The sequence below is a fragment of the Adiantum capillus-veneris genome, chromosome 1 (genome assembly GCF_014529385.1).
Source record: "Adiantum capillus-veneris isolate H3 chromosome 1, ASM1452938v2, whole genome shotgun sequence".
NCBI classification, from domain to species: domain Eukaryota; kingdom Viridiplantae; phylum Streptophyta; class Polypodiopsida; order Polypodiales; family Pteridaceae; genus Adiantum; species Adiantum capillus-veneris.
The window spans coordinates 30791692-30815311 of record NC_140931.1 but is presented as its reverse complement, the minus strand read 5'-3'; the positions used below and the strand labels follow the sequence as shown (position 1 = coordinate 30815311).

At 47.3% G+C, this 23620-nt stretch overlaps 1 protein-coding gene across 1 annotated transcript; it reads left to right on the top strand.

The window, feature by feature from the left end:
- The first annotated feature begins 2349 nt into the window (after positions 1 to 2349).
- On the top strand, positions 2350 to 22815 carry LOC147464493 (la protein 1-like). Its single transcript, XM_086515284.1, has 10 exons — positions 2350 to 2497; positions 19067 to 19145; positions 19225 to 19374; positions 19672 to 19814; positions 19988 to 20133; positions 21068 to 21133; positions 21227 to 21524; positions 21605 to 21752; positions 21929 to 22070; positions 22204 to 22815. The coding sequence occupies exons 1-10, from the start codon at positions 2456 to 2458 to the stop codon at positions 22376 to 22378; spliced, it is 1389 nt and encodes a 462-aa protein (XP_086371410.1). The 5' UTR covers positions 2350 to 2455; the 3' UTR covers positions 22379 to 22815.
- The last annotated feature ends 805 nt before the right edge of the window (positions 22816 to 23620 follow it).

The window sequence follows — 23620 nt, the reverse complement described above, 5'->3', positions numbered from 1 at the left end:
ATTAGCAAGAAGAAATCAAACTGACAAGATTATCTCACTATTCTTGAGTTTGCTTACAATAGTGCTAAGCATATGTCGACTGGTTTTAGTCTTTTCATGCTCATGTACGATTTTCAACTTAGGTCACCAATTACGGTGGGGTTGACGACTGAAAAGATTCAACACGCCAAGGATTTTCTCCAAGACCATATGGACATGTCGAAACTAGCTCGTTAAAATCTTCGACAAGAAGTATGTTGATGAGACATGTTGACAAGTTACATTCACGGAAGGGGAAGAGGTATTTTTGTGTGTCCCAGAGCATTCGGAAAGTCTGAAGACTGGGATAAGTCCCAAATTATCTCCCAGATATTGTGGGCCTTTCAAGATACTCAAGCGAGTGGGTGACAGAGCCTATGAGCTTTCGTTACTTGCGCACTCGTATTCATTCGATATTTCATGTAAGTCATTTATGTAAATGCTTGCATGGGGATGACAATGTCATTGACCAACAACTTTTGGTTGATATCATTGAACCTCCAACCCCATCGCATGAACCTGAGTGAATCTTAGACTATGATGATTTACGTACTTGTCATCATGTGTATCGACAAGCTTTAGTCAAGTGGAAAGACCAGCTTGAAGAAGGTGCCACTTGGGAAACCATTAGTGTTCTTAGGAAGAAATTTCCCACTTTTGTTTTCAAGGACGAAAACACTTCTCCAAGGGGGGAGTAATGTAAGACCAAGGGCAAGACCAAGGGCAACCTAGGGGGTCACAGAACTAGGCCAAGGGCCTCGAATGCACATGCGGATAGGGGATCCTAAAGCAAGCTAGGGCTAGGAGCCCAACACTTATATAAAGGGCGGTAGGGAGGAGAATCACCCATGCAGTCTCCCTGGGTCCTATAAATAATCCCTTTTTTTAAAGGGCGTCTTCTCATGGTCCATCTCTCCAATGGAGTATAGCCCCACCCAAAGGCAATTCCCACCAAGGGTTTCTTCAAGAGAGGTTTCAACCACCATTGGGAAAAGCTTAACAGGTTTTTTCGTACATTCAAGAGAACACCCAAAAGCAATTCCTCGAGCATTCAAAGGGGAGTCAAAAACCAAACTTCAAAAGCTTCAAGGAGAGTCAAAAGGCATCAAAAGCTTACAAAGATTTCAAAGAAGAAAAATTTCCTTAAAATCTTCGACTTTGAACTTCAAAGATTCACAAGGCCTCAATTTTTTCAAACTTCAAAGAATCTTTCTCTCATTAAATTATTCAAATTTAAAATTATTCCACCCAAGCACAAATGAATGCTCAAATTCTCATGTATGGAGGTGACATAACCTTGTGCTTATGTGAGGAGATAGACACTGCCCTTGAAGAGTCTTCAAGCGGTAAGACCTCTTCATCTGGCACTATGAGAGAAAAGAGAAAGCCATTTTCAAGGGGAGGAGCATGATCACCATCAACATGCACTACATTTAGATTTACATTTCCAAGCATTGCATCTAGTCTTTCATCTCATTTTGAGTCTCTACTCTCTCTCTCTCTCTCTCTCTCTCTCTAATTACTCGTGTAATTATCAATGCTACTAAGATGAATGCTAGTCTCATTGATCCACCTTAACTCAACACGAACACTAAAAGGCTCAACTCGGTTCCTAACACTAGGAATCCCCTCACTAACTGAAAGAAGGGCGGGCCTTTTTGTGATTAGTTTAACATGGGAGAATATCACCACCTCCCCCCCCCGGTACACTCGTCTTACAATCGTTTGTGTGGTGTGTTTGATCTACGGACACTTGTAGTTTAGATTGTGCATGAGCTGCCTTGCATTAACGTTTTTGATGAAAATGTTAACATGAAACAACTATTGACACTTTTATCCTTCTTCTGTGGGAGGAAAAGGAGTGAGTAGATAGTGATACTGTCTTGAAGCTAGTACTATTTCAATCTCTAGTCAATTGATATTTGATTTGTAAGTATATCATCTCCTTCTTTCTACTCATCTTGCAAATCTTCCATTACTTAAGTGCTTTATGTTACCACGTTCACATGTGACTCCTACTTTGAAATAACAACTTGTTACAGTTATGAATAAATACAATATGTTGCCTTCGATGAGTTCTTCAGGTTACAATTGTTTGGACAATGAATCTAGTGAAATAGACATCATAGCGACGATAAAGTAGCTTCTTTTGCTCAATAAAAAACCGCACGGGTCTTAGGACATGCAAAGAAATGTGGCATTTTGATTTTGATACACTACTCTATATTTAACTTATGCTACTTGTCCTCTGTCTCTCTCTCTTTTACCACTCCCTCTTCCTCATCCCCCCCTTCCCGTGACATTTTTATGGCACTCCTTGTGCATTGCTAAGTTTTATCTAGGTATCGCATTTTCTATGCTATATGAAAATCAAGTACCAGGGTTTTAAGAAGGGACAACGACGAGAAAAAATTCTACTCGCTCGAGCTCGGTTGCCATGGGGTTGGACGAAAAGACCTCGGCTTTAGTCCTTCGTCAGGTTGGTCCTTTCTGCACAGAGAGACACGCGCGCACACACACGCACAGAGAGAGAGAGAGAGAGAGAGAGAGAGAGAGAGAGAGAGAGAGAGAGAGAGAGAGAGAGAGCACATCGGGTGTCTTCATCTTTCCCATCAGTCCAGAGATGATTTAGCTGAAACTTGAAAGCGAGCAGTATGGAAGCATGCCTTTTAAACAACAGGTTCACACACACAACGTGTCACGTGTTGGACTGTTGGTAAGCAAATGGGATCCAGGTAGACAAGCCTGTATTGTCGTAGTGCAGGGCTGGAAACTCACCAACAACGAGTGTGTGATTGAGGGGGTATTTATAAGGTCTTGAGGGTTTAAGACCATCCATGACAAACAACAGATGAATGCAGGTAATTTTTTTAATGATTGATGTGACCAATGCATAAATCTCCAACACAAAGGTCAACTTACTGTAGGGATCATTTGCAACTGGACCATGTTGGATTTCAATGCTTTAGTTCTGCTGCTCAACCATAAGTGCTGAATTGCAACAAATGATAGGACAAAGTTTGATGTTTTGGGCGATTGAGATTTTGATTGTTGGGAGCAAAAATGAAAGCTTCGTTAAATATGCACGGTTGGTATTTGTGCTTTTATCATTGTATATTGGTTTTCAATGGCTAGAGTATGCTATGCCTGTGTGGCGTAGTTTTTCTTTCTGCACGTGGGGTAGTTTTTCTTTTTGCCTACATTTCGTTGTTCTCGTGTGTATGCATGTGTGTGTGGGATATAGTTTTGCATGTTTTGGTTTCGTCGTGCTCTTAAGACTAGCTTTTGAGGGTGTGAGTGTGTGGGTCGGTGCATGGGTGTGGGTGAAGTTTGTTTTCTAAGCATGCTTCTTTCGTTTTGTTTCTTGGTTGTTGTTCTGATTTCTTTCATTGCGCTTCTCATCTTTATTTTGTTTTAGTTTTATGTATGCCTCGGGTTACTGGTTCGTTGCGGTGTCTATCAGGTTCTACATCAGGTTTTCAGAGGTCATTGTCATCAGAGCCTCCTTCATTGTCTTCATGGAATTCCCTTCCCAGCTTTGGTTTTTAGGAGCCACCTTTAGCAAGGGGACTGGCCTCTGTATTGGTTGATAGCTCCTTGTCTGCCTTAGTGTAGCGCTTTGTTACACATCATTTGGCTTCTTGGTCGGATGATTTAAATTTTCACTCAAATTGGGATAGAAGAAACAGAAATTAAACTGAACAAACAACACTTTGCACTTAGCGATGAGACGGAAGAGACGGAGTTCCTCTTTAGAGAGTATTGGCCCTCAAGTTGAGGGCCCCCTAGGTTATTTATTTATTTATTCATCAAGAGATTCCACTTGTGTGCAACCGTGCACTTGTTTCAATTTACAATAGAGGCTAAGCCTTATATTAAAAGGTCCTAGGTTCTAAAAGAAACTTTTAAAAGCATCCTAATGTCACGTGACACATCCAACCCTATGTGTTCGTGGACAAGCTATAGCACGACAAGGGTTCAGTCAGTCCAGTCAGTCTAGATTAGAAGTGATCTGGCACTTTTTGTGAGTCTATTCGTAGATCGTGCATGCCCAGTCACTTAGTGTAGATGCATATCCTCTGGTTGCACACATCATGATCATAAGAATTCCCATCAGAATCCATCAGAATCCATCAAGAGATTTTTCTAGTGCATTTAGCCTATTTTACCTATTTTTGACATTTTTCACTTATTATTTTTAACTTTTGTTGGAAAGTAGGTAGGGCAAATTGAGTGAGTTTGTATATAAGCAAACCTAGACTAGCACTAATTGGCAGAAGAGGCAACAGGAGCCAAGCTCAGTAGGCAACTTCTCAAACAAGACCTTGGTGGACTTCCCTCCAAGCAAGACCCATCACTAGCGTTTCCTCCATCAAGAACCATCGCCATATATCTGCATCAGCCTGTCGTTTTTGCATCAGCAACCATCGCCATAGAAACTCCCCATCAGCTAGTATTTTTGGAACCCTTGCCTAGCGTTTTGTATCAGCCACCATCGCCAGCAGAGACCAACATACCCAGCGTTTTTTGGCAGTTTCAGCAGGGCGTTTTCACCATTGAAGCACCTGCAAGTTCAACCCCTAAGAAGGTAGCAGATTCAGAAGGAAATACCATCAGTTTTCAGCCTAAAGAAACCTCAGTTTTCAGTCCTAAACCTGCAGATTTTCAGCAACAAAGACCCACAAAAACAGCCCCCCAAATCAGCGTTTTTGGATTGTAGCAGATTACAGTCCATAGCGTTTTTGGACAGCAGATAAAAGATTGCAGATTTCATGTCACGATTGTGACTATGTTAACATTACATCTACTCCCAGTTGCAGATACGCGAAGTGCCATGCCAAGGAGAACCACTATGGTTGGATGGTCATGACCCTTCGCTCAAGAGACGTGTCTCTTCGCCAAAAGCCACACTCCTTCAACGACTGGTCACACCCCTTCGCTCTATGGTTGCGACTCTTCGCCCAATGGTTGCAGCTCTTCGCCGAAAGAATGTGTCTTTACGTCTAAAGTCGCGTCTCTTCACCATGAGACGTGTCTTTTCATTTGTGTCTATTCATCTCCTATATAAGGAGCCTATTGTACTCAGTTTTCAACAAGTCATCAATCAATCAAACAGAGAGTCTTATCAAACATAGAGTCTTCTCTTCTGAGTCGAGTTTCTAAGTTCAATTCAAGTTTCTTAAGTCTTAATCATGAGTTTAAGTACTTAATTAAGGATTAGCACCTAGAATCCTTACAGTGGTATCAGAGCAAAAAATTTTCCCGAGACCCTACGGTTGTGAGCCACTCACCCTTGACGCTACACTCTACCCCTTTCCCGACGTCATATGGAATCCGAAGAACGGTGGTCTACGCACACATCTCGACATGAGGTAACTTAATTTACTTCTGTTATCATATAATACATACTACAACACCCCAGAGACAACAACACGGCTGTGTGTACACGTACCGGTCGTGCTAGTGGTGATGCATGGGTTAATCCATGAGAAAAAAATGTCCCGCGCACGCAAAGTGCACACAAAGCCCTCGCTGGGAGGAGCGGCTCGAGGAGCAACATTCGAAAAATGGGATCGCTGGCTATTCCTCATTTTTTTTTCTCTTATGGCTGAGTTCACATGAGGGTTTTCTTAATAAAAAAATTTGGGCTAGTCCAGCAAAGTGTGACCGGCCACTAGGCATAAAAACCTCTGTTGATTTTTTATAAAAGTATTGCGCTGCTGTATAACTTGGTTAAGTTTCTTTTTTTTAAAATGAAACACCTCTTATGGCCGGTCACCCAAATTTGGGGCGGCCGGGCACTTTAATAAATTATAAGCTTATGAAGGGTCAGCCAGCCAGCTAAAATAATAAGCCTCAGCGTAAAAAAAACTCAACAGCGCTCATAAGGCAGCCAGCGTGGAGAAAATTTCAGCCAGCGCAAGATAATCAGCCATCGTGGAATAAAAGTCCAGGCAGCGCGTATGATTTTTGAGGACCAGCGAAGGGGTATTTGAAGAAGCGTTTCAACGCTACTGATGTGGGCTGCCGCTTGAAGAGGTGCCGCTTGGGGAAGGTTGCGATGCAAAGAGAATCCAGTAAAAGGGTGCAATTCAGCCCGTGTTTGCAGAATTTCCGCCAAAGGGTGTGCACACGAAAGGGTACTCAGCTGAAGAGGTACATACTGGAACTTGAAAAGGCACCGACAAAGTCTTCAATATGCCTCTACCGCATCTCTCGTACATAGACAAGATTCCGGCCATTGTTCTCCCGGAAAATTCCTTGGCACCCGACGTGATTGTCATTCCAGATACTCTCGGAAACAAAACCAGAGCCTCTCTCGGAACCAAAACCTCTCTCAGAACAAGTATCCGCACTTGTTCTCGCATTGGCACCTGCAGTAGAGAGCCCTCTTTCAGAACCGGTTCCACAACACCCATTACTCGCTCCAAAGGCCAACCTCATATAGCAGGAATACAGCTTGTATGTGACACATCGTCACACCACAAGTCAATTATTCCCTCGAAGCAGTCAGCATGACCTGATCACAAGATGGCAACGACCATAATATGCCGGAGGACCCGATAGCGGTTCTTAAAGCGCAGATGGCAGCACTTTCAACAAGCCTCGCATCGATTCATACTCGCTTGGATTAGATGCAGACACGAACCTCTTCTCGGAGTCACCCAACAGCTTCTCGGACAGTACAGGCATCTTCTTCCAACGCTTCAGTGGTCGACTAGGAAGAACCACTCAAACAAAAGCCTTCGGAACTCAAATTTTCTCACCCAAAGCATGGTTTCTCAGAGACAACTAGATGCAAAGTACCTTCGTGCGAGCAGCAATAGTCTCAGCATGAATATTCTTGGAAATGTTACAGTACTAAGCAACCAACTTCTTATTCGAATCATCAACAACAAAAGCAGCAATATGAAGCTTCCAAAGGATCACCAGCGATATCAAGATGGGCTTACTTAGTGGCACAGATATCCGACCCTAGTCGAGTACTCGCTCGTGAATGCTGCGACGTTGGACAAGTTCCCCCTCGCGAGCCATGCCCTACATTTAAGTCTTTCTTATCTGATGGTGGTAAAGTTGAAGATTTATTGATCCTTTCCTTGTGCAAGAGGATCCTTCAGAGGTCTAAGAGGCGACAACTCCCTCAACCTTCCCCTTTTCAATTGGAAGCCTTAATACCTGCTGAGAAAGCTGAAGATTCAGAAGATTCTAGTTCTTATGTGACAACCAACGAACACATAACCCCTTCTTTGGCTGTGATCCAGGCAGGAAAATTCGCCTCGTCATTGCCCTTGCAGAATAAAGTCTTTGTCTCTAAACAGATACTAGATGCTATGGTGAATGATAATTCTTCAAACTTGAAGACTGCAATCCTTACCTTCAGCGGTGCAAAGGATAAAGCAGATACAGACTCTTGCTACACCACTTTAGTCGCTGCAAATGAATCCTTGGACACAAATTGTTCTAGTGATAAACCTTTACAGATAGATATACCTCCAAACACTACTCTGTCTTAGTCTACGACATCCCTTCAGGAGGATCTTACTGTTCCAGATAAACCAATGGGATACCTTACAGATTTTCAACCAATGGTTATTATTCAACAGAAAACTCAAGTCAGTTTACCAATAATTTCACTTGAAGCAGATACAGATTCAATCTTTTCTTGGACAAAGCTCGAAGTTACAAAAGACTTTGACAAAGGCACTAATCAAGTTGCAGATGTGATACTCTACTTTTGACAAAGATGAGACAAGTTGCAAATATGATCAGTTTTCAGTTTGGCAAAATAGTCATGGTCAATAACAGTGCCATGACATGGGACTTAATAGAAAGAGCTTTGGATGCAGAAGCACTACAACAATACATTTTCTTCTCCCGGAGTTTCTACAACTACCCTAGGTTTTATTTAAAGAGGGAGGGAATGTCACGATTGTGACTATGTTAACAACATTACATCTACTCCCAGTTGCAGATACGTGAAGTGCCATGCCAAGGAGAACCCCTACGCTTGGATGGTCACGACCCTTCGCTCGAGACGTGCCTCTTCGCCAAAAGCCACACTCCTTCGACGACTGGTCACACCCCTTCGCTCTACGGTTGTGACTCTTTTGCCCAATGGTTGCAGCTCTTCGCCGAAAGGATGTGTCTTTACGTCTACAGTCGCGTCCCTTCACCATGAGACGTGTCTTTTCATGTGTCTATTCATCTCCTATATAAGGTGTTGCTAAATTGGCTTTATCTGACAGAAAAATAATTCTAAATGAATTATTGGATTTATAAGTGAGAGGGTTTTTTTGGCTTGGAACACCAAGAAACAAATTCTAAATGAATTATTGGAATTTTAAGTGAGAGGGTTTTTCTCACTGGAGACATCCGAGTACAGAATATTCCTAGTGCGTCATTCAGAGTAATGACGGGAGCACTGTGAAAGGGAATATCTGTACGGCCACCAGGAACGGGTACTTTTGATGCGTCACATCGGATGGGTGACAGGGAGCATCGGGAAGAAGTATCCGACCATCCGGGAACGGACATCTCTGATGCGTCATAGGATGGGTGACATAGAGCATCGTGAAGGAGATTGTACCGTAAGTTCGGTAGGAAAGGACTAGGTGATGGGTATTCCTGATGCGTCACAAGGTGGGTGACGGGTGCATCGGAAAGGGAATATCCATAGTCGGGAGGAAATTCCGAACTGTGTTAGAATTGTGCACAAGGAAAAAGCAAGCACTTGAATGAAGATGGGTTCAAAGGAAACTTTGAGGAAAAACAGATGCTTTTTGAGAAAGTGGGATTGCCTTTCGGGAAAGCAGATGCTTTCTCGCGAGGAAGTCTATGTCTGCATTGCAACTGTGCATGTGATTGCATCCAGGGACGCCTGGGAAGTGCTGTGAAAGCATTGTTTTTAACTTATAAGGTTTTATTGAGTTTTTGGGCAGGTTCATATTATTTTTAAAATACGCCGGCCGCCCACTTAATAAGTGGGCAGCCATCTGATAAATAAGGCAACAGATCAGCCAGCGTTTTCTCTCTCTCTTTTTCTGGCAGAACATTAAAAAAAAAAAGAAAAAAAATTATATATATATAAAAAAAAAACGGCCGCGATCTCTACGCGAGCAGCTATTCGTGCCTGTGGTTAGGAGCTATAAAAGCATCACATGCCCTCACTTAGAGGGGAGGGACCAATCTTTGCAAGGAGGAGATGCTGCTGCAGATTTCAGCCGCAATCGTTGCCGGTGATGCCCATGGCTGCCCCAAGTGTACCAGATGTCGCCAAGACCCAGTGCGCGAGTTCCCTCGCGAAGAAGTGCCTACGAAGTGTGTTTCCATCGCGACAAGTTGCTGTTTTTCTCTGTTTTCAGCCCATAAACGTCGTAGACGGGGCTGATTTACGAGAAGGAACCCGAGAACACACCTCTTTTGTGTGTAGGATTGGAAGAGAGGATTTTCTATGGAGAGATCTCTTCCGAGGAATTGCTTTTTGAGAATCGAGTTGTGTTTCGAGCCTTGAGACTTTGAAGGTAACGATTTTCATGTTCTGATTTTTGAGTATTTGATTGCAGGTGTACTTCCTCTTTGTGAGGGAGTAGGAGCAGAGGAAGGCATGAGCCTCTGCAGGAGAAAAGTTCTCTGAGGAACTAGAGCCAAATCAGCCCAAGGGTTTCATACTCGAGTTTGGGAAGTAGATCCACGGATCGGAGAGAGGTAGTCTCTCAAGTTGCGATCCGGAAGTTGGGATTCCCAAGTAAGGACTTCGTGTCCGGGAAAGCAGAGTTGTTCTGCGGGAAGAGGACTTTGGAAAGAGAGTTGGAAAAGAGTTGCAGGGATGCCATGCCCTGAGTCTGGAAGGTGAGATCCAGAGGCGAGAACCTTGATTCTCGAGGAATTGGAATAAGGAACGGAAGTTCCTTGGAATAGGGTTTTGCCCTAGGAATCGGGAGCTGAGGCTTCCGGGAACCATCAAGTCTTATTCTAGAACGAACGTGGTAATACGTTCGGTTCAAGTGCTTGTATAGACTTCTTCTCAGTAATAAAGATACTATTACGGGGGGGGACCAGCCCATCTTCTGGTCCCCAGTACTGTGTTGATCTTCTCACTTTATCTCTCTCTCTCTCTCTATCTATTTCTCTCTATATCCTCTGGCTTCAATATTAAGTGATAAATTTTATTTATCCGAGTATATTTTATATTGCTATGCGCTCCCGTTTGTGACAATGGTATCAGAGCATGGTCTCCTCTCTTTCTCTGTAAAGGAGGACGACTCTGGGAAGATACGGGAAGAAGCCATGACAAGCCAAGAGAGAAGTAAGCAGGCGGAACCCTAAGTCCTGCAAGGAAAAGCTCGTAGAGTTGGAAATTTTTTTCTCTCTGCAAGAAGTCGACACAAGGCTTGGGATTCTCTGAGAAGGCGACAAGAGCATGATGCTCAAGAACCTAGAGAATCCAAGGAGCGGAATGCTCGAGATTCTTCAGAATCCAGAAAATATCCATGAACGTCAATCCAGAACTATAGCCATGAAATCCCGTCATTCTGGGAAGGATAAGAAGAAGGTCTCTAGACCTAGGAACACTTCCAGTCAAGTTTGATACTTTTGACGGAAGGGAAGATGCCTTGAAAGCTACCGCTTTGATTCGACAAGTTTGAAGTTGCCTTTGCAAATGGCAATTTCTGAAAAAAAAAGCGTCGAAGATGAGGCATGTGATTAAACACCTCAAGGGGATTGCAAGTACTTGGTGGTATACCAAAGCTCTGCAAGGAACTTACAACAAGACTTGGATTCAATTCAAGGCTGAATTTTTCAACAAATTTTTTTTCCTCTACACTTTGAGAAAGGCATCCAAGAAGATTGGGATGGGTTTGCCCAATAGGAACACGAGTGAGTCAAAGCAAGTAGTGGTTCACTCTTGCTAAGGTAGCTCCACTCTCGATCCTCTCTGAGGAAGGAAAGATGAAGAAATTCAACAAAGGACTTTTGCCCGAATTTTGTAGACGCATCTGCAAAATACTTTGCAGCAGATGGTAGAGTCAATAATAAAAGCTGAAAGTGTATTGTAACTGCTCCTCCAACCATGGACTGTCTGGATGCTGCTCCTGCATCCTCTGTAGTGAAGCAATGCCTCGTCTGAGACGCTGCTCCTCCTCTTTCGCTGCAGCCCCTCGAGCCAAAGACTCCTGGAGAAAAAAATGGCTAAGCTGAGCTAGGCCTGAGGCCACTCTGTCTGCAGGAAGAGCCTGGCTGTCCATGACCTCTGTCCAGAGAGCCTCTGCCCGCTCTCTAAGTGCTGAGTCCAACAAGACCCGCTCTGGGATGCGAAGCATCGTGCTCCCACTCCTCTGCCTATCTGCCACTGTGAGGATCACGGGTGCATGGTCCGAGAAGGATGTCCCTGCAAGGATGCCCACTGATCCCCCCAAGTCATTGAAGTGATCACTAGTGTAGAAGCGATCTATCCGCGATAGATTTACTCCTCCCACTTTGCGGTCCGATCTAGAGAAAGCAAGACTCTCTGGAGGCCTCACAAAGCCAGAGTGCTGCCATGTATCCGAGACCCTCAAAGTCAAACAAAACCTCTCCCAAGCTGCTAACTCCACTCCATGCACAGTAGCATGGCTGCCTCCAATCCTGTCAGAAGGGTCCTCCAACATGTTGAAGTCCCCTCCTACACACCAATGGTCAGCCTGTGGCAAAGACTCAACAATCTGCGACCAAAACTCTGCACGAGCACTCGCCGCATTGGGCGCATAGATGTTCAGGAAGCCCACAAGGCCACCTTGAACCTGCATAGTGATCCATTGAGCCCTGCCTGGCACAATAATCCCTCTGCCCACAATGTGCAATGAGTCCGCAATAGTCATACATACCCCACCCTGGATACCTCCAGGTCCAAAAGCAGCTGACCAAAAGGTGTCATATCGTCCACGCAAAATCTGATCACAACGCCGAATGCGGCTCTCAGACAAATGGTGCTCCTGAAGCATGAGGAGATCAATCTCTCCACCCACAAGGCAGCGCTGAAGCTCTTGACGCAATCGGCCCCGCTGTCGCTGAAACTGGGGCCCACCTAGTCCCTGCACGTTCCACGAGACGATCCTCATGGGGAACGAGAGAGAACAGATGCTGCCGCAGCAGCAAGACGGGATATCTTCGAGGTTGGCTTGGATGGGGAGTAATCCGCATCCGAGCGTCCTCTAGATAGGCGAGACTGCAGTGAGTGCCTAGCCCAAGCCCAGGTAGAGCGAGCCGTGCGTAAAGCAACCTCCTCTGTCCAGGAGTCCTCATGAATGTATACATAGCAAGGCAAACACTGCGTATCAGCAAAAAAGTACACCACAATGTGCCTACATCCTGCTGAGTCTGGGGGTGTCACCGCAAACTTGGCCAGTGGCCACAAAGTCTGCAGCAAATCTGTAACTCCAAGTTCACCCATGTGGTGAGAGAACTCGAGAACCTGTGTATGCAACCCAGTGGCCACAAAGTCTACAGCAAATCTGTAACTCCAAGTTCACCCATGTGGTGAGAGAACTCGAGAACCTGTGTATGCAACCATCCCACCTCTGAGTCGAGGGACCACTCTGTCTCGGTCCTACCACAGAGGGGGAAGGAGAAACCAACTGCTGAGTCCAAGGCCTCTGCCCCCCTAGCTGCGAGGAACAAAGCGTGGACCCTGAAGCAGGCTGCCTCGTGGTCTGCTGCGGAATCGCCGAGAAAGCGAGTGAACCCGTAGTCGAAGAAATCCCAGCGGCGTCGGAGGTCAATGCTCGTCAGACCACGGGGGATGGCTGTAAGGGAAGAAGTCTGAATCTGCAGAGGGGGTCGCAAGAAGGGCAGACCCTCTCTCGCTAGGCGACTCGTGGTAAAGGTGCTGCCAAGAGATCTCCTAGCCGCCGGCGAGGGACCAGTCTCCCGAGTCGACTGTGGAACTGGAGCAGGAGGGGGGGGAGAAGGAGCAGGGGGGGGCGGAGGGGAAGAGAAGCGGGGTGGGGCGGTAGAAGTAGATGGGCGAGGAGGGGAGTGGGCAGGAGCAGATGGCGGGGGGGAGGATGAGGAGGAGGAGGGGAACTCTGAAGGTGGGGCAGTTGGCGAGGGTGAAGTGGAGGTGGAGGATGGCGTAGGGGGCTCCTCCTGCTCAAGAGGGTCAAAACGGTTCCCCGTGGGAACCCACTGCTGCTGAGTAGGCACTTGCGGGCCAGGCTCGGAGGGTGGCTCTGAATCTGTGCGCTGCGCCGCTGGCTGTGGCTGTGGCTGCGGCCCAGCCTTGGCAGGCTGGGGCTGAGGCTGAGGTGTAGGTCGAGGCCTCCTCAGTGGACAGGCCTTCGCTAAGTGGCCCATCTGTCTGCAAATGAAGCACTGTTTTGGGAGACCCGAGTACTCAACACTCTGTCTAAACCAACCCCCACTCACCCGAGGCAGAAGGATGGCCTTCGGGAGAGTGTGGGTATCTCTGACCAAAACTCGAACTGAGGGAATGCCAACCGCCTTGGCAGCTACTGATGCCGCCGTGCGAGGTGACTCCAGGACAGTCCCGATGGCGGAGCCAATCGTGGAGAGAAGTGGTAGGTACTCCCTCCGTAAACCCGGAAAGCAGACTGAGATGGGGATGTCTGCCTCCTCTACTAGCACGTCTGAAGCTGGGTCAAAACCATGTCGCCACTGTCGAAAGTGGGCGCGTGATGCTCGGATGGCCAGTGGACTCATAGCAATGACCTTGGAAGCCATCTCGGAGGTCTTGAACTCGATCTGGTAGTACCCCCGTCCGAGAATCTGGACATCCAAGATCTTGCCCACCTCTGCGAGAAGGCGGGCCTAGAGAAGGTCTCGCAGCTCTCCTCTGCTAGGTCGGGTGCCGAGAACCTTGCAGATGACCGAAGTCGCCTGCAATCTCTCTACCTCTGCGACAAGGCTCGCTTGCTCTGTAGGCGATAGAGCAAGTCGAATGGTGGACTCAGCGGGGTCGGGCGAGGGGGCTTCTGGCGAGTCCCTCTGTGGTGAAGCTGGAGTCTCCATCTGTGTCTACTGCTGTGGCGTAAGAAGGTGGTGACGACGGGAGGGCGGTGCAATTCGGCGCGCCAACCACTGCTCCAAAGAAATGAAACAGGTGCCGAAGGTGTCGATTTGCAGAGAGTTGTCGATGCAGAGGAACCCCACGGGTGGGCTAACGGGCCAAGGCCAAGGGGGGGGGGGGGGGGGGGGGGGGGGGTGTGCAACGGGCAGGTATGGATAAGGGTAGCGCGAGGGGGGGCAGCGGGGGACTGAGGCGGCAGCTGGGCTGGGGGCGAGCGGGCGGGCAGGGATAAGGGCAGCGCGAGGGGGGGCAGCAGGGGACTGAGGGCAGGCGGCAGGCAGCCAGCTGAGGAGAGTAGCGTGCGCGGGGGGGGGGGGGGGGGGGGGGGGGGGGGGGGGCAGCGGCAGCGCTGGGGGGAGGGTGGGAGCAATGGGGTTAGCACAGCAGCAGCGAGCGCCTGACAATCGTAAACGTGTAGACCCTGCAAGCTCTTTCTTGAGTAGTGCGATTTCCTCATCTTGGGCCTTCACGCGATCTTCGAGTGTACGTATCGTGATTTCCTGTGCTGCCACACGTGCGTCAAGGCCGTTAATGGTACCTAAGAGGTGGCGGTTGATCTTGCAAATGGACTCGCTCAGTTCTTCTTTGCATTTTTGGATGGCATCCTCCACCGGGTCATCCTTGCTATTCAGCTTTCTCATGATTGAGAGGCCGCGTGCACCCACACTAGTAGCGGGCGCGGTAGCTGGGTGAGTGTGGGAGCGTGAGGAGGTATGGCAAGCGAGGGGCAGCGATAGAGTACGGACGAGAGAGAGAGAGAGAGAGAGAGAGAGAGAGAGAGAGAGAGAGAGAGAGAGAGAGAGAGAGAGAGAGAGAGAGAGAGAGAGAGAGAGAGAGAGAGAGAGAGAGAGTTAAAAATTGAGTTAAAAGGAAAGGAAGCAATAGAGATAGAGTACTGGCGAGAGAGAGATAGAGAGAGAGAGAGAGGGAGGGAGGGAGGGAGGGAGGGGGGGGGGCGGGGGCGGGGGGAAGAGGGTGGGCGGTGAGAGAGAGGGAGAGAGAGAGAGAGAAAGAAAGAAGAAGAAAGAAAGATTTTTAACGTCTATGTCAGGCCGAAATCGGCCTATGAGACAAATCAAATGTACATTGTGTGTATGTCATCCGTCTATCGGAAAGACAAATGAAACAAAATTGATACAAAACTGAGCTGAAAGTAGGTAGTGGAGTATCTGAGGAGGGATGGAGCTCTATCTCTAGGGGTATATGCATGTCTGTATGCTCAAGGTAGTACAATCATGAGAATGCATCAAGCTATCTAGCTCCATCCTGTACTAATGGGGGGGTGTAAGATGTGGTACATGGGTGGGTCTGGTGCCAAGGCTACCCGGATGAAAGCGGTCGGGTCAGCCCTCATCTGAGCCACTCGCTCCTCAGTGGCACGGCGCTCCCGGGCTCGGATCTCCTCGATCTGTCGGTGGTGGGAGCTCGCGCCCCTGTAGCCTGTGACTCGTGGTCGTCGTCTAGCTCGGTTCACCTCCGCCTGTGGGAGTGTCACTCCCCTCTGAGTGTCTGGTGAGGGGGGGGCGGAAATCCTCTGAAAGAAGTCTGTGAGCTGCGATTGTCTCCCCTCTGTCTGTGTAGCTGTGTGTGGCTGTAGTAGTGTGTCCCGATGGCTCTGTATCTCTAGTAAGAAACGTCCGAGCTGTCTCTGATCTCGAGATTCCATGATCTCTCGGAGAGTGGGCTGTCCTCTAAATAGGGCCTCATACCTGCCTCTGATCTCAGTGTATGCTCTGCATCTACATACAAAGTGCTCCTCACTCTCCACCTCCTCTGTGCAGGCTCTGCAGATTCGCTCCCCCTCGGAACACCAGTATGTCTCCCGATCTCAATCTCTAACCTGTGTGAAGCCACTCTCAGCTGACCAATCGCCACCCGTGAGCTATGTGGCATATATGTGTCCATGTAGCGTGGTCTCTGTATGAACCCCCCAGATAATATGGTGAGAAACTGGTCTCTGTAATCTGACATCCTCGTCCCCAAGCTAGGTGCCGCCCAGACTCTCCTAGTGTATAGCTGCCACAGATCCTGTCTCAATACCAAGTTCCTCTCACTGCGAGAGAGGTGAACATATGGTGAGTGGGGGTCGTACTGGAATGGTGGTAGGCTCTCCATGTCAAGACCGTGTCCCTCAAACCATGCTCTGACCTGTGAGTACCATGCTCTCTCATGTCCACTCTCTGATAGCTGTATAGCTGCCTCAAATGCTCTACGGGTAAGTCTGTCAGGAGGTAGCTCTCTCATCCTCTGGATGAAGCAAACTGTCTGGAATAGTGCCTCTACAACCATAGGTGGTGTGGCGAGCTCGGCTCTAATAATGTCGTGTGGCACTGTCTTCTTGCTGCGGAGCAAGCGTGAGATCATATATACCTGTGGTCTCTCAAGTTGTGTCCACTGGTCAGCTGTCAATCCTGGTGCCCATACTGCCGCCGAGTACATCAAGGCCGGGGTGACTAAGGTGTCGAAAAGCCACCCCTTCGTGCGGGGCTCCTGAAAGTGTGCCTGGTGGCACCTCCGCTCTAGCATGGCCAGAGCTGCATATCCTCGGGTGAGCCTGTCAACAGCAGCCTGCCTCATAGTGAAGGGTCCTGGTAGGCTGGTGAATGTGATGCCAAGGTAGACATAGGAGGTGACTACATCAACCTGTCCTCCTGCTGCTGTGAAGGTGGCGGCGCTCCTCACTGCACTGGATGTGTGAAAGATCATAACCTTGGTTTTGCCAAGGTTCACAGTCAACCCCCTGTTTGTGTTGAATTCGTCCAAGGCCTCAAGATGGCGTTGCAAGCCCTCGGGTGACTCTGAAATCAACACAATATCATCAGCATATAACATGATGTGGACCGGAGTACCTGCTAAGTCGCTCCCCTCTCCCCCTGCTCGTAGTATGTAGTCGGAGATCTCGTCGATGTATAGCCCAAAGAGTGTCGGGGAGAGTGGGCATCCTTGCTTAACACCAATGGTGCTAGCAATGGTCTCTGAAAAACCGCCTGGGCAACGAACCCGACCCGCCACCCTCTCATATAGAGCATATATGGCCCAAATCATCTCTGTTGGTACCCCAATGCTGTGAAGGCGCTGGAAGAGTCTCTCGCGTGGGACTGTGTCAAAGGCCTTGCGGAAGTCCACAAAGCAGCAGTAAAGCCTCTTCTTCCGCGCCTTTGCCCCATCAATGAGGCAGCGCAGAACGAAGATGTGGTCAATGGTGGAGAAAGCTCGTCTGAAACCGGCTTGGCCTGGAGCTCGTAAACCCTCGATCTCTGCGTAGCAGCTGAGCTGTGCCTCAAGTACTGCTCCATATAGCTTGGCCATCGTGTGGCCAATCATGATAGTCCTGTAGTTCCCTGGGTCCAGGGTGTCGCCAGATTTGTGGATAGGCACTATGGTGTGCTGTGTCCACTCCTCTGGGAAGCCCTCCCCTATAGCCCGGTTGAAGACATGTGCAATCAACGGGGCTATAGTGGAGGCCGCATAAATGATGTGCTCACTCTGTAATCCAGTATGGTCAGCTGATCGTCTGTGCTGCATGCGGCGTATGGCCCTCTCTACCATCTCTGCCGTAAAGAAGGAGGAGCACGTGGGGCGAGGCTCGTGTGGTTGTGGAATAGGAGGCTGCCCTGGCACTTCATAAAGTCGCTCTGCATAATCATGCCATATCTGTGGATCCTCAATAGCTGTAGTCGGACGTGGCTCGCGTAGGGTGCGCCATGCCGTCGCGCTATCCATGCTCATGAATAGGCGGTATAGCTCAAGCTCCTGTGCCTCTTTGAATGCTCGCCGCTTTTGGCGTGTCAGCGTCTTCATATGCCGTCTGGCCTCTCTCTCTGTGATCTCTCCTAAGGCTTGTCGTGCCTGGAGGCGTCGGTATAGCTCTCTGCACTCATCATCATACCAGCGGTTCTGAGGCATAGCCCCGGGGGGGGGGAGTGCGTCCTGTGTGAGTGGTGTGTGGAAAAGAGCTAATAGCTGAAGTGTGGAGAACGGAAGAGATATGTGATGTGAGAACTGAGAGTGGTGTGGATGGGTGGAGGAGACATAGGCCATGTTCGACCTTGGCCGAGTAAATAGAGGCTAACTCATGTGTGAAATGGATGGTGGTGTGTGGAGTGCGTGTTGTGGAGCTGTGTGTGATGGTATCTCCGGTGATAGAGAAAGAGAGGTATGTGTGGTCGGCTCCGATGGGTATGGGTGGAATGGTGAAGGATGTGATAAGGTGTGTAGCCTCCCTGGGTCCCAGAATATAGTCGACTGTACCCCCCTCCTTCTGCAACTCCATGTGGCATACAAGTCAGGCCCCCTGAGGTGGGCCACTGGACCATCCCGTTATAAATAACGAGACGGTGCTGGGAGCCAAGTCGAAGTAGATGTCGTCCATAAGCTGTGACTGGAGCTCTGTCTGCTGTGTCTCTCCTAGTAGCCTCCTCATCTAGAGTGTGTAGTGTCTCTGGGTCCTCATGGTCATATGTCTCACACTGCTCACTGCGTGTACGAGCATTGAAGTCTCCCATAAGGAAGACTTCACCCAGAGAGAGAGAGAGAGAGAGAGAGAGAGAGAGAGAGAGAGAGAGAAGCAGCACGGGGGGGGGGGATAGGCGATAGGGTGAAAGGGTTAAAATGTAAAGGTAAAGGGTTTAGGCGATAGGCGATTGGCAGTGCGATAGAGAGAGGGGGCGGGGGGGGGCCTATCGCGATAGAGAGAGGGAGCGGGGGGGCAGCGCAATAGAAAGGGAGGGCGGCGGGGCGGGGCAGCGCGCGGGGGGGGGGGGGGGGGGTGCGAGGCGGGAGAGCGGCGCTGAGGGGGGGCTGCGTGTAACCGCGTGCGGGCAGCAGCAGCAGCAGAGAGAGAGAGAGAGAAAGAGAGCAGGAGGCTGTTAAGCCTGAGGCACCCAAGAAGACGATAGGCCAGAATGAGAGAGAGAGAGAGAGAGAGAGAGAGAGAGAGAGAGAGAGAGAGAGAGAGAGAGAGAGTTGCTGTTATTTCAACAGGTGGAATTCTACTTCAGTGATAGCAATCTACCAGGTGACAAGTTTTTGAGACGGTGTGTTGAGGAAGCTGCAGATGGGTGTATCCTCAGAGTGGCTAATGCTGCTGCCAGTTATTTTAGACAGGAGACATTTTTTGTTTTGTCTTGACATGTATTCAGTGGTCAGCCTTCCCCTTGTATGCTCCTTTGGACGGATGAGAAGTCATCTCAACTTGAAGGAGAGTGGCCCTGACAAAGTGCCTAAAGAAACTACTGAAGGTGTAGCTGAAGTGCTCCGAAAGTCTACAGTTTTAAGGGTTTCTGATGATGGTAAGTGGTTTTTGTTAAACAATTTTGTTGTTTTGATGTTTTCCCTATGTGCAATGCTGTTGTCTTGAATTACATCTTTAAACTGGTTCTGCTTTTCTTGTTTGTTGTTTTATCTGGAGAGTGTGCATTACATTTTTTTGTGTTAGAAAGTCAAAGCACTATGATAGGTAATTACGGGAAAGGATGGCTGGTACCTAACAGTCAAGTGATACACTTGATTCAAAAGATACGATTGAATTGTCTCACTTGTTGGGTTCTTAATTTTTAGTTGCCTTTTGCTTGTCTTTGCTCTTTTAGGGCAGAAGGTTGGTCGAGTAGCACCCCTTCTGAAGCTTGAGGAGGTTCAAGCCGCTGTAGATGCTCGAAGTATTGCAGTGGGCCCACTTCGGTGGACGGTTACAATGGAAGAGGTGGAAGGTTTTTTTTCTCAGCATGCTAAGGTGAGGCTGATGATGATATATTAATCAGATTTTATTAATGTTTTTGCTGTTATAGTATTGTAGTTAATTAATTGCAGTTCTTCTCTTTGATAATTCTTTTTTAAGATAACTTGTTAGTGCAAGTTTCCTAGCTATTTAATTACCGTTCCTCTCCTTGTGACTATATTATGCAGGTCATAAGTGTGCGTCTGCCTCGTCATCATGGTGGGAGAGCATTTTGTGGGTCTGCTGTTGTGGAACTTGACTCAGAGGAGGAAGTTAAGAAGGCAGTAGATCTCAAATTATCATACGACGGTGTTGACTTAGAGATAAAGCTCAAGTAAGGAAGGTGTTTTTAATTCATTTCCAGTCTGAATTTTGTATTTTTTCACTGGAAAGAATCACCAGACGTGTGAGAGCAAGTGCAACTGGTGCTTGGTGATTGCAAAAAGTGCAGTAAGTGCATTATGGCCATGGCAAAAAAGTTAGCTTGCTCTCCATGGCTTACTGCTACCTTGTACTGGAGCCTATTGGTTTGCATTGCTTTATGTACACAAGTTGGGGCATACACTTTCATTGCAGTTTGTGGAATGCATAATTTCTATCTGGAGGCGTGTACCTAGTACGCGCATGCATTAAGTAAACCTTAAGATCAAGACTTTGTTTTGCCTTTTGGAAAACAAAGAACGCCAAACCCAAAAACCTTGTTTTGTTTTACCATCTCTGAAACCTCGGGGAATAATGTTGCCGTTTTTCATGTTGACAGAGCTGAATGTTTCAATCCTTTCCTTGTTATGTAGGTGGTATTTAAATTTTTTCTCTCAGATTCCACTTGAAGCTCTAAAATGTTGGTTGCTGGAGTGTTAGCGCTGGTATCATTGCATTGAAAATGCTAGTGAAGGTGTGATAGCTTTTAGTTGATATTGTGCATGATCAAGATGTTGTTCCTGAGAGTCATAATACAATCATCTTGAGGGCAAGCAGACTCTGCCTTGAAAAGCTGCAGGTACAGGAAATTGCAAACACTTGTTAACCATTTTTCGCAGGACAAACCCTGAACACAATTGTTTTTTCTTTTTTTTTGGGGAGGGCGGGGGGGGGGGGGGGGGGGGGGGGGGGGGGGCTAGACAGCCTAACACGAGCTTGCTAAATGGGGGAGGGGAGGCTCAACACACGTTGCACGAACACACACTCTGGCTTTTTTGCAGGCAGAGGCTGGAGCCTGGATCGGACAAAAAAATTAAATAATATCAATTCCAATGTTTTTTTTGCAGGAAAGATTTTGATGTGGAGATGGAGAAAAGTCGTAGCCAAGCAATAGAAGATTCAAATGGTCACAGGTGGGTGTGGTCTGCAATGGTCCTCGCATCTTCTTCAGTGTTCATGCTGTTTATTGTCTGCAAATTAATTGATATGTATGTGAAAATGAGAAGGTTTACAAAGAAAGAGCCGGAACTGAGGTTTCCAAGAGGGCTTATTGTAGCCTTCTCTCTTGAGAAAACAAGTCCTGTTGAAGGAGGTGAGGAGCCAGAGAAGAAAGACAATTTAGAGGGCTCCAAGGAAGGTGAAGCTTCTAAAGATGCATCTGCAAGTGCATCTGGAGAGGAATCAGTCAAAGAAGCTTCTAAAGATTCATCTGCAAGTGCATCTGGAGAGGAATCAGTGAAGGAAGAAGACCAAATCTCACGGGAAGATGTCAGGGATGCCTTTAAGTGTTTTGGAAACATTAAGGTGAGCCTTTCTGACATGTTACTAAATTATCAGCGTGTTCTTTATACGGGGAGCTTAATAATCTTGCACTATTTTTTTAGTACATTGATTACACTCGAGGCGCAGCATCTGGGTATTTGCGCTTTGAGAACCCCGAGGAAGTACAGAAGGCGAGAGCAGCTGCTGTCCTGGCAGAGGCTGGTGGTATTGTTGTAAAAAACTGCATAGCAACACTGGAAGCTGTCGAAGGTGCATTTTCCTCTCTGCCTGTTGTCTCTGATACCGTTATGTTTGTTCGTGTGCGCAAGCGTGTGTAGTTGCATGTGAATGGAAGGAGGTGGAGACTAACTTTACAATGTGCTTCTCTTTTTCCGTTTATCCTGCTCCTAGCAAATAAGTTATGATGTATCGGTGTTTGCAAATAGGTTTGGCTGAGGAGGACTACTGGAGGAACATTCAACGCTCTCAAGATAAAGTGCGTGCAGAGGCTGGCAGAGGATCCCGTGGAAGGGGTGGTGGAGGATCCAGGGGAAGAGGAGGTGGAAGATCGTTCGACAGATCACGAAGGTTCCTCTTGCTGGCCTTTTGGTTTATTTGGTTGTAGCTAGTGCTGTTTGGTGTCGATATTTGCTGCTTGACTTGGTTTTTCAAGGGGATTATGGTTTCTTCTATGGATAAGAAGTATTTGCTGCATTTTCAGAGAAAGGAAGTTTGACGGAGATCGAGGAAGGGAAGAGAAAGGAAAGCCAGATGATAATGCAAAGCTTGGGAAGCATCAACGATTTGAGGATGCTGACAGTGGTGATGAGGCTGCACCTCCTGCCAAGCAAAACAAGTCTGAGGAAGCTTCAACACCTCCCCCTATGCAGGCTTAGTTGTTTTGTGCCTCACTTTTACATGGTAAAGTGCTGAGGGAGAGTAACCAAAATATGTGAGTCATTTGTATACGAGGCGTAAAATTTTGGAACCTCGAGGTCTCAAAGGGCTTGGGGGGGGGGGGGGGGGGGTTTGTGTGCAAGCTCCTTATATTGCGAAACAGATTAAGTTGTTCAGTATAGTAAAATTCAAACCTTTCATGAAACATGACGAGTGCAGAGTATGAGACACTTCCATTGGATGCTTGAATGCAAGGAAAAATATAACTCTGATGTGTAAGTGAGTAGTTCTGGCAGAATGCACATTTATCACATATTACCACGTACGAGTTTGAAGGAAGAGAACAGATCTGATGCCGGAACCTTGGCACACTCCCAAATAATCCGTAAATCTTAATGTCATGAGTTGTTTTACAATTAAGAACAAATTGCACTAAGGCCTCTCTACTTTTCTCATGTTGTAGGTGAAGTTTGTGACTCATGAAAAATCATGGGCTCTAGGAGTCGGAATGTTCTTGAAATTATTCTAAGGTGCAAGGCATATCAGATTGATGCAATTAGTCTAGATGGTGATGTTGTTTTGGGTGGACACAATGGAGTGGAACAAAAGGACCATCACCCGGTGGCAGAAGTCATTACAGAGACCTAGAATAGATTTGTACGCTGCATGGAATGTGGACAAATCGTATAGGTAGAAGGATTGTTAGTCCTTGTTGTTCACATGCTTAATGAGATATGACGTTCTTTTCACCCAAGAATTCTCACACTACGCCAAGACTACTGATCCTCGAGCTTGGTCGACAAATACGGTGGTGAATCCATGAAAATAAGTTTTGGTAATTGATAAGCAAGCTTTTGATCTATCAAAGAAACTTTTTCCTTGATAGACAAAGGGCAAGGGAGTTGTGATGAGCAAGGTGAGCTGAAGCCGTGTTTCTTTAAAAAAGTTATCCATGTTTGTGCAGCATTTTGTGTAGCAATTGAGGTTGTGACTTAAAAGGGCCTACTAGGTCTCAAGGTCTTGCATATATTGAATTTGAATGTTCCTTGCATGACCAAGATTCCTTGGAAAGGATTGTAAATCAAGATGAGGCTAAGCGTTACAGTAGCCAATTTGCTGCAAAGAAAGGAAGCTAGGAGGGTATATTAAAGAATGTTTGTAATTTGTCTAGACCAATAGAAGAGAAAAATTATATGCTTCATGTGCTTCCATCTTTACTCTCCCTTATTGCTCTATGTTCA

What these genes read in the sequence shown, in the direction of transcription:
- LOC147464493 (XM_086515284.1), top strand. Translation starts at nt 2,456, where the DNA reads ATGGGGTTGGACGAAAAGACCTCGGCTTTAGTCCTTCGTCAG. An exon ending in TGAGGAAGCTGCAGATGGGT is followed by an intron (nt 19,146 to 19,224) that starts GTATCCTCAGAG and finishes ACATGTATTCAG; the next exon opens with TGGTCAGCCTTCCCCTTGTA. An exon ending in TCGTTCGACAGATCACGAAG is followed by an intron (nt 22,071 to 22,203) that starts GTTCCTCTTGCT and finishes CTGCATTTTCAG; the next exon opens with AGAAAGGAAGTTTGACGGAG.